We start from the raw sequence: 12,785 nt of genomic DNA, 5'->3' as shown, positions 1-12,785 counted from the left end.
CGCTGGGAGGTTGCAGAGCTGAGTACTGAAGAGGGTAAGCTCATCAGAAAACAAGCTCAAAAAGATCTATAGGAAGACTCCTGGAGTTTTACACGAGTAATAAGATTTGTATATGTAGGATTAAATGCACAAGGTCAGGCAAAGTAGTTGGAGCAAATGTGTACCAAGGAGTTCTCAGTTCACAGAGGGCTGCAAGGGGTTCACATTTCTAGCTTAAGGCTGTCTAGATCCTCCTTAACAAATCTTAAAAACAAGCCTTGAAGGGAAAAGAACTAAGCTGCAAGTAACTTAGTAGCCACAAAGGAAAACAAAATGGATACATTCAACCAAACATTGGGTGCAGGAAAATGTCTGATAGGAACAGACCCAGAAGTGATGAAATTAGCAGACAAGCATGTTGAAAAAAATGTTATAACTATGCTTATGTGAACATAGTGAAGAGAATATAAGAAGACATTTAAAGTGAAAATGTCATTTGATGGAATTAATGGCAGAAGAAAAGATCAGTGAACTTGAATACATAGCAATAAAATGTATCCAAAATAAAGCAAGGAGAGAAGAAACATATTTAAAATAAAAATGAACATATCCACAGTAGCTTATGGGGAAGTACCAAGCACTCTATCCTCGTCCTTGGAAGAAGCTGAGGGAGGAATAGGGTAAGGTGAGGCGATGCAATAGAAAGTATATTTGATACAAGCTACGCATTGAAGAAACTCAATTAACCCGAAGAAGGATAAACTCAAAACACCAAAACATATCAAACTAACAGTGATAACTTTTTAAAATTTTAACATAAGCCAGAGTAAAAGGAAACATCATGTAGAGAAGAACAAAGAAATAACCTTAGAATATTCATCAAAAACTGGCTGGGCGTGATTGCCCATGCCTGTAATCCTAGCACTTTGAGAGGCCGAGGCAGGCAGATTGCCTGAGCTCAGGAGTTCGAGACAGGCCTGGGCAACATGGCGAAATCCCATCTCTACTCAAAATACAAAAAATTAGCTGGACGTGGTGGCACGCACCTGTAATCCGGCTATTCGGGAGGCTGAGGCACAAGAATTGTTTCAACCCGGGAGGCAGAGGTTGCAGTGAGCTAAGGTTGCACCACTGCACCCCAGCCTGGGCAACAGAGCAAGACTCTATCTAAAAGAAAAAAAAAGAATATTCATCAAAAACTATGTAGGAAAGATGATTAATTGAATGACATTTTGAAGTATTGAAACTGGCAACCTAGATTCTGTATCTACAAGAAATATGTTCTTTAATGAAACTAGATGAAGACTTTTTCAGAAGAAAAATGCTGAACGAATTTATTTTCAGCAGACTGGAAATATAAGATGTGTATTAAAGTAAGTTCAAGAGGAAACAAAATGTCACCAAATGGAAACTTGGATCTTAAAGCAGTGGAAAATGCCAGAAATGGTAAATGTGTGATCACATTAAAAAGCTTTATTTTTTCATTTCTTAATTTCTTAAATGATCATTGACTAAAGCAAAATAATGTAGGTTTAAAACATATGGAGAAGTAAAATATATGGCAATGATAACCAAGGAAATTAATGATAAAATAGAAATATTTAATGTTTTAAGTTTTTACACTGTATGTGAAGTAATTAAGTATGTACATTGTAATCCCTAAAGCAACAGCTAATAAATTTAAAATTAAACCACAAACTATAGCTAATAATTTACTGGTGGAGACAGAATGGAATCCTGAAAAAAGTACCCAATTCAAAAGAAGATAGGGGCCAGGCATGGTGGTTCATGCCTGTAATCCCAGCATGTTGGGAGGCCAAGGCAGCAGGATCGCTGAGGCCAAGAGTTTGAGACCAGCCTGGGCAACAAAGCAAGACCCTGTGTCTAAAGAAAAAAAAATTTTTTTAATTAGCCAAGTGTGGTGGCACATAACTGTAGTCTGAGCACTGGAGGCTGAAGTAGGAGGATTGCTTTAGCCCAGGAGGTCCAGGCTGTGGTGAGCTATGATTGCATCACTATACTTCAACCTGGATGCAGAGCAAGGTCCTATCTCTAAAAAAATAATTAAATTTTTTTAAAGAAGGTGGGGAAAAGGACACAAACAGATGAACAAATAGAAAACAAATGGTAAGATGATAGACTTAAATTCGGACTTAAATAGACTGATAATTACATTAAACATGAAGGATCTGGAAAATGCCAATTAAAAGGCAGAAATAGACTGAATGAAACTAAATGTTGCCTCCAGGAAACACACTTTAAATATAAAGGCACTGAAATGCCGGTCCCAAGTAAGGTGATAATAGCACATTCTATCCAGTTTTTCCCGCCAAATATAGCTATAAAACCAGAGTGCATGGAGCAGCCATCAAGATCTCTGAAAAGTAATAGCAAATAAATGCGAGGAGAAGACCAGAATTCTAAGTACCAGCAAACTTGTAGTAAATTTATGTTTTCCTCCAATATCCCCCAGCCTGGAATCCAGATAGCCTGAAACCTAGACATGGATCAGCACAGACAGCGAGAGCTCCTGGAGGAGCAATGAATGAATGAATGATTGAACTCGTGATTTAAAAAACAATACCATTTACAGCAGCATCAAGAAAAATTAAAACCTTAGGAATAAATTTAACAAAATATATGCAAAACTTGTACATTTAGAACTATAGAACATTGCTGAGAGAAATTAAAGAAAACCTAAATAATGGAGAGATATACTCTGAATTGGAACACTTAATACTGTTGCAGTGTTACTTCTTCATAGAAGAATTTCCTTTATTAATTCAGTGCAATCTCAGTCAAAATCTCAGTTTTGTAGAAATTAATGGGCTGATTCTAAAAGTTATATAGAAATCAAAAGCCTAGAATAACCAAAATAATTGAGAAAGAACCACATTGGAATCTTTATGCTGTGTTATTTCTAAACTTACCAAAAGGTTATATTAATCTAGGCAGTATAGTAGTGGTGTTTATTATAGCCATGTAAGTCAGTATAACAAATAATCCAGAAATAGACCTGCTGTTGTATAATTAAATTTTTACAAAGGGGCGGTGTTGATTAATGGGGAAAGGGTGGTCTTTTGAAATGGTGCCAGAACAAGTAAATATTTGTTTGAGAAAATGATTCTTCACACCATATCCAAAAACTAACATACATAAAAACTAAGTGGATCATAGATACAAATCTAAAAGCTTAGACTGTAAAACTTCTGGAAGAGATAATATTTGAGACTTTGGAGTGGTTTATGAAACTAAGATAGTGGCAACATGTGAACACATTTTATGTAAGTAAAGTTAGTTTTAAACTTCTCACTAGACAGTCGATACCTTCAGGATAAAATACAAACTCCTTACCATGGCCCTTTGCAGTCTGACTCTGGTTTTTCATCATTTCCAACCCCATCCTTTCACAACCCCAGGTAAGCTCATGTACTCCAGTTGTACAGATTGCTCATTTTTAAGCTAACTTTTCTTTTTTTTCTTGCTTTTGTCCAAGATGTTTTTCTACCTAGAAGGTTGTTTTGACCTCTTTCACTTGATAAATTCTGACTTACCCTTAATAACATAGCTAATTTCTGTAAAATTTGAATGTCTTCAGAGCTAATTGTTCCCTTTCTTGATTCCCCAGATAAATTCATATACACATTCGTTACAACATCTTAGTGTGCTGGAGTTCTAATAGAAGTTCAACATCTTAGTGTACCTCCCTCATTCCTTCTTGATGTGATGTAGTATTTGACATATTCTGCTGAATAAATGAATAAGTACAATAATATATATTGTCATTGAAATCTAACTTTCTCCATCACCTTGGGTAACACTACGCCAAGGTCATCTAGTGTCCATATTTGGATGGCCAATTTTGCCAACTCCGGTGTTACCAGAAATTTCATCATACTATTGCACTTGAGCAGGTTAGTATTCAAACTTACCTTGGTGTGGCTGAAAAAAAGTTCTCTGTAGTTATATTGAAACTAAAAGTAGCTTTTGACTCGATGTACTATAAGATTTTTAGATAAAAATAAATGAAGCTGTGAGTCTAGTTTGGAAAAATTACTGTATGTAAAGCTTATTTTAGTGTCCAGAAGGTAATATGACAAGATAAGTAAAATATTGTAAATGGAACTATAGAGTTATTTTGCCTAGATGAGGACACTTAAAATTTAAATTCAGGGTGGGTTTTCCCTTTACAATTCATGTACAGTTTTATTGTACAAACTTTTATTGTAAGTAAATATGGCAGTACTTTAAAATTCAAATCTTTTTAATGTGATTTGGGTTTGAAAATATAAAATCAGGCTATTTCTCTTTATTTATCCATACAGTACCTAGTAAGCTTTTATATGATAGATAATCTGGGAGTTTTTTCTTTCATTTTTAAACTCTAAGCTTTGACAACAATTAATAATGATTTGTTGTGTTTTTCTTTCCTTTTTCTGGGGAAATGAAGTTTCATTGCTCCGGAAGAAATTAATTCTAAAAAATACACTGTAACAATTAAAATGAAGTCAATTTTGTTCTTGAACTACGGCACTGCTTTGTGGTATACTAACAGCCGTCTGCTGATGATAAAAAACAAGTCCATGTGGCTCAGCTCCAGAGTGTTCCTTCCAGCTCTCACCACAGTGCACACACTTAACAACATCAGTCATTTTATATCTATTTGACACTGATTAATTACTCTGATTCATTCTGGTATTATAGCCACTGCCTTGGCACTTTAGTTAGGTCTGAACAATTGAAGGGAGATCAGCAGTGTGAATTATGTATTTATTACTGTGACCCTTCATGCTACTTAATTAACTTAAATGAGTGTGTGTGTACCCTTATCTTTGAAATTATGATTATGGAAAAGATTTACCTGTATTTCATTTTAAGAAATGAAAATCATAGTTATCAGCATCAGCTTATATATATGACATTATGTTAATTTTTCAGCTGCTATATTGATGCTTAAGATTTTTTCTTTTGTGAAAAATTAACAAATATCCATTACTAATTCATTTTGACTGGGGCTTTTTATTTCTAAACTGAGGAATGCATAGAACTCTTATAGGTACATCCTTTGATCCTGAAATGAAGATGATAACCAGATTTATAAGCACCATGGAACATTTCTATTTTGACTTACACTAAGGATTGACTTACACTAAGGATTACACTAGGACTTTTATAAACAAGACAGCTTACATATTTTTAACACTCAAAAGGCAATGTAAATGAAAGAGCAGCAACCGTCAGAACAAATGTACGAAAATGAAATATTTACTAGCAATACCTCATATGCTTCAATGAGAAAAGAAGTAAGGTAAATGCACCAGATTTTTTAGATGGTAGTTAAATAGTACTTATCTCCTCTGATTTGAAATACAAATGAGAGCAATCACATTTTGGTTGTTTTCATTTACTCTTTTGTTGATGAAGATGGCAGGAATGTAACACTGGAATATATTTCATACCTTTTATGAAAGAATTATACTTCTGATAATCCATCCTAAAGAATCAATTCAAAATTCAGACTTAAAAAATACTTGTTGCACAAAGAAGTGAAAAATAACGCTGCTTTAATTTGCTTTTCTTTCTTTAAACTATCTTGCTTTATAGAATTTTTTTTCATTTTTTATAGTCACATCTGTCAACCTTTTGCTTTTGGTTTCTGGCTTTGGTTTCATCCTTTAAAAGATTATATTATTACTTGTGTACAATTTATTGAATCCTTTCCTCAGTGACTTAAAATGCTCCACTTACTATGTACTGAATCTTCATAATTGATCTTCTGATTTCTCTACATTTCATTTGTCTGTGTTTATTCCTAGGCACCACACTTTTAAACAAATAATTTACATATAATCAAGATTCACACATTTTGATTATACAGCTCAGTGAGTTTTGAAAATTACATATACCACTGTGGAAATACAGATTATTTCCATCACTCCAAAAAGTTTCTTCCTCAATTCCCTGTATGGTTAGTCCCCAACCATGATTCCCAGACCAAGACAGTCACTGATATGCTTTGTCATTATATGTTAGTATTACCTTTTTAGAATTTTTATCAATGGAATTATACAGAATGTACTCTAGCTTTCTTGGCATTTTTTTTTTAGATTCATCTATCATTAGGTTGTTCCTTTTTATTGCCAGTAATATTCCTTTGGCCATGCCACAATTTACTTAGGTATTCACCTGCTGCTAGACTTTTGTATTGCTTTCAGTTAGGGGCCATTAAGAATAAAGTTGCTATGAATATTCATGTAAAAGTCTTGGTGCAGACAGATGTTTTCATTTCTCTTGGGTAAGTACCTAGAAGTGGAATTACTGGGTGTTATGGTAAGTGTATATTTAACTTTATAAGAAACTGGCAAACTTTTTAAAAATGACTATGCTATCTAACATTCCTAGGGCTAGCACCATTGTGAATTCAGTTGTTCCACATCATTTTTAACACTTATAAAAAAGATGCAGTATTTTAAGCCATTTTATTGAGTATGCAGTTACAGCTGTGCTTGTAGTTTTCATTTGCCTGATGTGATCTTGAGCATTGTTTCATATGTGTATTGGCCATTTTTATATCTTCTTGTGAGATTTCTGCTCAAATATTTTGCTTGATTTAATAATAGTTCATCTTTTCTCAAATGTATATTCACTTGCTCCATCGTCATTTCTTAAAAAGACTATCCTTTTCCGATTTAATCGCCTTGGCTCCCTTGTCAAAAATTAATTGACCATATGCATATAGATCTACTTCTGAGCTCTCATTTTCCCCCATGGATCTGTATGTCTGTCCTTATGCCTTTAAGACAGTCTTTATAAGATTGAAAAAGAACAAAATGGCAAGATTTACACCAACAATTGTTTTGGCTATTCTAGGTCCTTTATATTGCCATATAAATTTTAAAATCAGCTCATTAATTTCTGGCCTAAAAAAGCCTGTTAGGATTTTGACTGGGATTTTGTTAAATCAATAGATTAGGGAAAATTGACATCTTAACAACATTGAGTCTTTCACCCACGAGAGAGTGGGTCTCTCCATTTATGTGGACCATCTTTAGAGTTGTTTTGTAGTTTATGTAAGTCAGACATACATTGTTACATTTATCTCAAGTATTGTACGTGTGTTTATGTGAGAGAGAGCGCGAGAGTGATTGAGACTCGCTCTGTCGCCCAGGATGGAGTGCAGTGGCGTGATCTCTGCTCACTGCAACCGCTGCCTCCTGGGTTCAGGCCATCCTTGTGCCTCAGCCTCCCAAGTAACCGAGACTACAGGTGTGCACCACACACCTGGCTAATTTTTGTATTTTTAGTAGAGACAGAGTTTTGCCAGGTTGGCCAGGCTGGTCTCGAACTCCTTGTCTCAAGTGATCCGCCCACCTTGGCCTCCTAAAGTGCTGGTATTACAGGCATGAGCCACAAAACCCAGCCTTTATGCTTTTTTGAAGCTGTTGTATGTACTATTATATAAATTCTTCATTGCTAGTATTTAGAAATAGAATTTTTATACCTTGATCCTAAATCATAAGACCTTGCTTAAACTTCAATAAATATTTCTAGTAGCCTTCTTTGCATATAGCTTCAAGATTTTCTATGTATAAAACCAGGTAATATGCAAATGAAAACTTTAATCCCCCCTACTCCAATCTGTATCCTTTTTCCCTCCACACTTTAATGTCCTGACTGGGACATCTAATAGAATACTTACTTTATGTTGGGTCTCTGGAGGTCATTTTGTTATTTTTGAATCTCAGGTGTCCATTATCTGTCTTTTCATATGTGAACTACTTTATACCAGCAACTAAATTAAGTAATTTGTATAAGACACTGCTTGTAAGTAAAAAGGAACTAACAAGCCACTGTGTTGTAAAAATCAAGTTTGTTGATTCAGTGTTGGCAATTCAATAACAGTAAGTTAAACCCAATAACCAAGTTGGCAATTACTGTTTTCTGTCATGTATTTACAAAAACATTGTCAGTTTATCATAATGTGGCTGTTCGTTCCCAGTTTTGGTGTCAATAAATAACTTAAATAGAAGTTTTTAAATGTTGATTTAAAAAGAAGCAATAAAATAGCCAAAATAGAAAAGTCAAAATAGGAAAATCTTAAATGTGTTCAGTATACTAATGATCTTTTATTTCTTCCCTAGGTTAATGCCTTAGATAAGAAAACGTGTATCATTGTTCATTAGAGTTAGTTATTATAGAATAATAGTTACATCAACTTACATATCAATTGTGTTTATAAACAAGTAAATATTTTTACCAAAAAAAAAAAAAACCCACAGGGCAGTAAAATTTAGGCCATTTCTTGTTCATTATAGTATATTTAAATCTATAATCATCATTTTTTTAGGTAGAGATAGGGAAGCACCAGAGTATAGTTGAGGAGCTTGGGTTCTGGATCCAACTGCCTTGCTGAAAATCCTAGTTCTTTCACTAGCTGGCAGATGACCTTGGGCAAATTACTTACCTTTTCTGAACTTCATCTGTGAGTAAGGAAAATGCACTTACCTCATAGCAATATTTTGTGACCATTAAGTGAGATAAATCATGTAAAGACCTTAGAGTAGAGCCTAGCACAAAGTAAGTGTTGAATAAATATAAGCATAAATTATCTGATGATTAACCTGAACTCCATAAAGTTTGTAGAACTTACTGGTAATCTTTATTATGTCCACTATTGGTGAACATGTCATATGAGATAGTTTTATATCATTTTCTTAATATAGAGGAATAGGTCAGATATAAAAACTAAAGCCAAATATACACATTAACATATATACCTACACAAAAATTGTTATATTTTGTTGAATGGATTGCATCTTGGGCCACATTATTTCTTCTGTTATTCAACTCCTTAATTTTGTGTTAAACTATGAGTCTCACCTTTTTTGCAAAGATGTAGAGAACGTATCAGTAATGGAATCTTTATATTCTGAAAATAAATATAACAGGTGGTTATGTTTTACTTGTGTTATTTCACTACCATCTTGAAAAGCATTCAGATAATTTTCCTTGAATATGGGGAATTTGTATTTTTTTAAATATGATATTGATTCAGTACTTCAGTAGTTTTACGGAGATTTCCTTAGTCATTATATGGAGCCTCATTGTGTCCATGCAGATGCTAAAGGTATTCCTGATACTATTTGGTGTTATCTTAATATTATTTAAGCAAAGAATCGTGATCAACTACAACTTAGCGATTTGTTACTTTTTAAACAGCTCTTTAAAGTAAATGAAAAATTAAGTGAGAAGTATTTATAATTAGAAAAATACGTAGATAAAAATTCGGAACCTACAGAATTTAGGAAATCAGCCTTTGCACAGATAAGTAATTTTTGTGTGTTCACTCTTTCACATGGGTACGTTGTTTCCCTTTTACAGCACCAGTGCATTAATGGCCAATGGCCTTGTCATGTGCCTCTACATTTTCCCAGCTATAATTTTCAGTTCCTCAAAATGCCATTCCTGAAGGTTCTGTGTATGTGTTTTCTTTAAATACCATTACATGTACGTCCCTTAAGCCTGGTTCTCCATGACTTTAGCCCCGGCATTGGGTAATTCATTAATTCTTGTGAAACCTTGCCTTTAACTGCCTTCCAACCATCCCCAGTGCTCACCTCCAGCACACTTTAGACACATGCCTATTGTGTAATTGTTAGTATAGCTTTTTTCTTCACCCTGATCACAAACTCTTTGAGGGCAGGGAACATATCTTTTTTCTAGATGCCCAGAACCCACCGTAGGGCCTCATATTCAGAAGTTCAGTAAAATGCTTCCATTGACCCTGTATGACCACAATAGTTTTACTCACTTTCACAAGGATTTGACACGGTGGTGTGTAGTTAGTTCTCGCTTCATTCAAAAATTAATGAAACAGGGCTGGGTGCAGTGGCTTACCCCTGTAATCCCAGCACTTTGGGAGGCTGAAGTAGGTGAGCGGATCACCTGAGGTCAGGAGTTCGAGACCAGCCTGGCCAAAATGGCAAAACCTTGTCTCTACTAAAAGTACAAAATTAGCAGGGCATGGTGGCGCATGCCTGTAATCCCAGCTACTTGGGAGGCTGAGGCAGGAGAAATCACTTGAACACGGGAGGTGGAGGTTGCAGTCAACTGAGATTGTACCACTGCACTCCAGCCTGGGCAACAGAGAGAGACTCTGTCTTAAAAAAAAAAAAAAAAAAAATAATGAAACATAATGCTGCTCTAAAAAATGAATATTGGCTAGGCGCAGTGGCTCATTCCTGTATTCCCAGCACTTTGGGAGGCTGAGGCGGGTGGATCACCTGAGGTCAGGAGTTCGAGACCAGCCTAGCCAACATGGTGAAACCCCATCTCTACTAAAAATAAAAAATTAGCTGGGCATGGTGGCGTGCGCCTGTAGTCCCAGCTATTCGGGAAGCTGAGGCAGGAAAATCTCTTGAACCCAGGAGGCGGAGGTTGCAGTTTGCCGAGATTGCACCACTGCACTCCAGCCTGGGAGATTGCAGTGACCTGAGATCACACCACCGCACTCCCGCCTGGGTGACAGAGTGAGACTCCCGTCTAAAAAAGAAAAAAAATATTAACTTTAAATAAAGTTTAAAAAGTGGGAAAACATCACAATAAAAAGAATTGCTAGTTATACATTGTTTACTTTTCTGCTACAAGGTATTCCTTGAATTCTTAACAATTTTTGCCTTTGTTTTACAGGTGAAGCCTTGAAAGGAAAGGTCACAGTTCAGAAGAATAAGAAAGATCCACGTTCTCTCACCGTGACCCTCACATTGAATAATTCAACTCAAACTTATGGTCTCCAGTGAAAAAGCCATAAAAGCACACTACCTTGTAGTTTTTAATGTGAGGGTAGAGTGGGTCAGCAGGAGGGAGCTGGTTTTATGTGAGCAGATGGATGGATGATGGACCCTTTCCTAATGAGCCTCCTCAATAAGAGAGAAGTTCTTATTGTGGGAATCTGACATAGTTCAGCTGAGGAAGAGAATCAGCTGATCCTCGTGATCTGCCACGTAATCATTTTCTTAGAAGTTTGCTCCACCAGATTTAACCAAATGTAACTCCCACATTGAGTTTATCTGTATTGAAAATCATTTACATTGGCCTGTATTTGGAAGAGAGATAGTCTTTTGTTTTTAGTAAGCTTCTTACTATAAATTTTAAACAAATTGGTTAGTTATTTGGATATTTTATTAAACTGGTAACACAGGTAGTACACATTTTATTATGGACTCCTCTGAGGAGGAGTTTTTAATTGTATTTGCTAGAAAATCAGGATGTAATAAAGATTAGTGTAGAAAAACTAAAATACGGAAAAGAGCTTCAGCCTTCATATACAAATCATATATGCAGACAGCCTAGTTGATTGTCCTATCTAGCATACTTAAGTTTCTCATTTTGTAGTTTCTTCCCTCTTTGTAACTATTCCTTAGCCTTATAGATTTCTAGTACTGCCCAGGAAATCTAATTTCAATACATTTATCCTAGGTTTCATGACAGTTTTTAAAGATTGGGATAAAATACGTACTTATTTACTAATGTATTATCTTTTTCAAACCAGATTTATATGCAAAGGTTAAACATGTAACTGTTACTATACTTAGCACTCTATAAAGTTGTCATTTACAATTACTGATTCAATTTGAAATGTAGAATGAAAAAGTTTTAATAAAATGTATCAAACAACTTACAAAATATTATTTTAGAAATATATTATAAAAGGTTTCAATAAAATGTATCAAACAACATCATAAAATATTTCAACAGGGTGTAGTAGCTCATACCTATAATCCCAGCATTTGGGAGGCCAAGGCAGGAAGATCACTTAAGTCCAGGAGTTTGAGACCAGCCTAGGCAACACAGGTCTGTACAAAAAAAATTTTTTTTTTTAAATTAGCCAGGCATAGTGGTGCATGCCTGTAGTCCTAACTACTTGGGAACCTGTGGTGAGCAGATTGCTTGAGTCCAGGAGTTGGAAACTACAGTAAGTCAAGATCGTGCCACTGCACTCCAGCCTGGATAACAGAAAAAGACTCTGTCTCTAGAAAAGTTAATTAATTAAAAGTAAAAATAGGGCCAGGCATGGTGGTTCCTGCCTATAATCACAGCACTTTGGGAGGCCAAGGCAGGATTGTTTAAGGTCAGGAGTTCAAGGCCAGCCTGGGCAACATAGGGAGACTGCATCTTTACAAAAAATTAGCCAGGTGTGGCACACACCTGTAGTCCCGGCTACTCTGGAGGCTGAGGCAGGAGGATCCCTTGAGTCCAGGAGGTCAAGGCCACAATGATCACACCACTGCATTCCAGCCTAGGTGACAGGGTTAGGCCCCATCATTCATTTATTCACTCATAAATAGATAAGTTTCAACATATTAAGGCCTTTTGTAAAATCAGAAGCATTTAAAACAAGTCTTAACAAAGGGATTATTTTTAAGAAAATAAGGCTTTTAAGGAGAGGCATTCCACATGCCTCCTTTAAGTTCAGCAGTTGGTTCTTTGTCACAACAAGACATACACCAGGCAGCTTAGCATAGTGTTGAGAAGCATGGAGCATAGTATTGAGAAGCATGATAGCTATGGAGTCAGTGCCTAGGTTCAGATCCTAGTTCCAGCTGTTTCTTGCTGTATGATCTTAGTAGCTTTCCTTAACTTCTGTCTCCCTCTACGAACGTGCCAATTTATGAGTTAATAAGTCAAGAATTTAGATCAGTACCTGGCACATAGAAAACTATTAGGTGATAGAATCATCATTATCCATTCAAGGACTCCCCTTCCAAAGAATATATGGCACCTACATTAGATCAGTTTAAGAATTG

General features: G+C 35.6%; 1 protein-coding gene across 7 annotated transcripts in view; it reads left to right on the top strand.

The window, feature by feature from the left end:
- LOC129007542 (protein arginine N-methyltransferase 3) overlaps positions 1 to 11,664 on the top strand; it is a 133,011-nt gene extending 121,347 nt beyond the window's left edge. For 6 of the 7 annotated variants that reach the window (XM_054438602.2, XM_054438603.2, XM_063671068.1 and 3 more), the window contains one exon: positions 10,669 to 11,664. In XM_054438602.2, the coding sequence (XP_054294577.1) occupies positions 10,669 to 10,778 (110 nt within the window). In that variant the 3' untranslated portion in view covers positions 10,779 to 11,664. Of the gene's footprint in view, positions 1 to 3,809; positions 3,894 to 10,668 lie in introns of those variants that run through there. The other variant, XM_063671065.1, reaches the window with a different exon arrangement.
- Positions 11,665 to 12,785: the final 1,121 nt, after the last annotated feature.

The sequence above is a fragment of the Pongo pygmaeus genome, chromosome 9 (genome assembly GCF_028885625.2).
Source record: "Pongo pygmaeus isolate AG05252 chromosome 9, NHGRI_mPonPyg2-v2.0_pri, whole genome shotgun sequence".
Classification (NCBI taxonomy): Eukaryota; Metazoa; Chordata; class Mammalia; order Primates; family Hominidae; genus Pongo; species Pongo pygmaeus.
The sequence above is the reverse complement of the archived record's forward strand: the minus strand, read 5'-3'. Positions and strand labels throughout refer to the sequence as shown.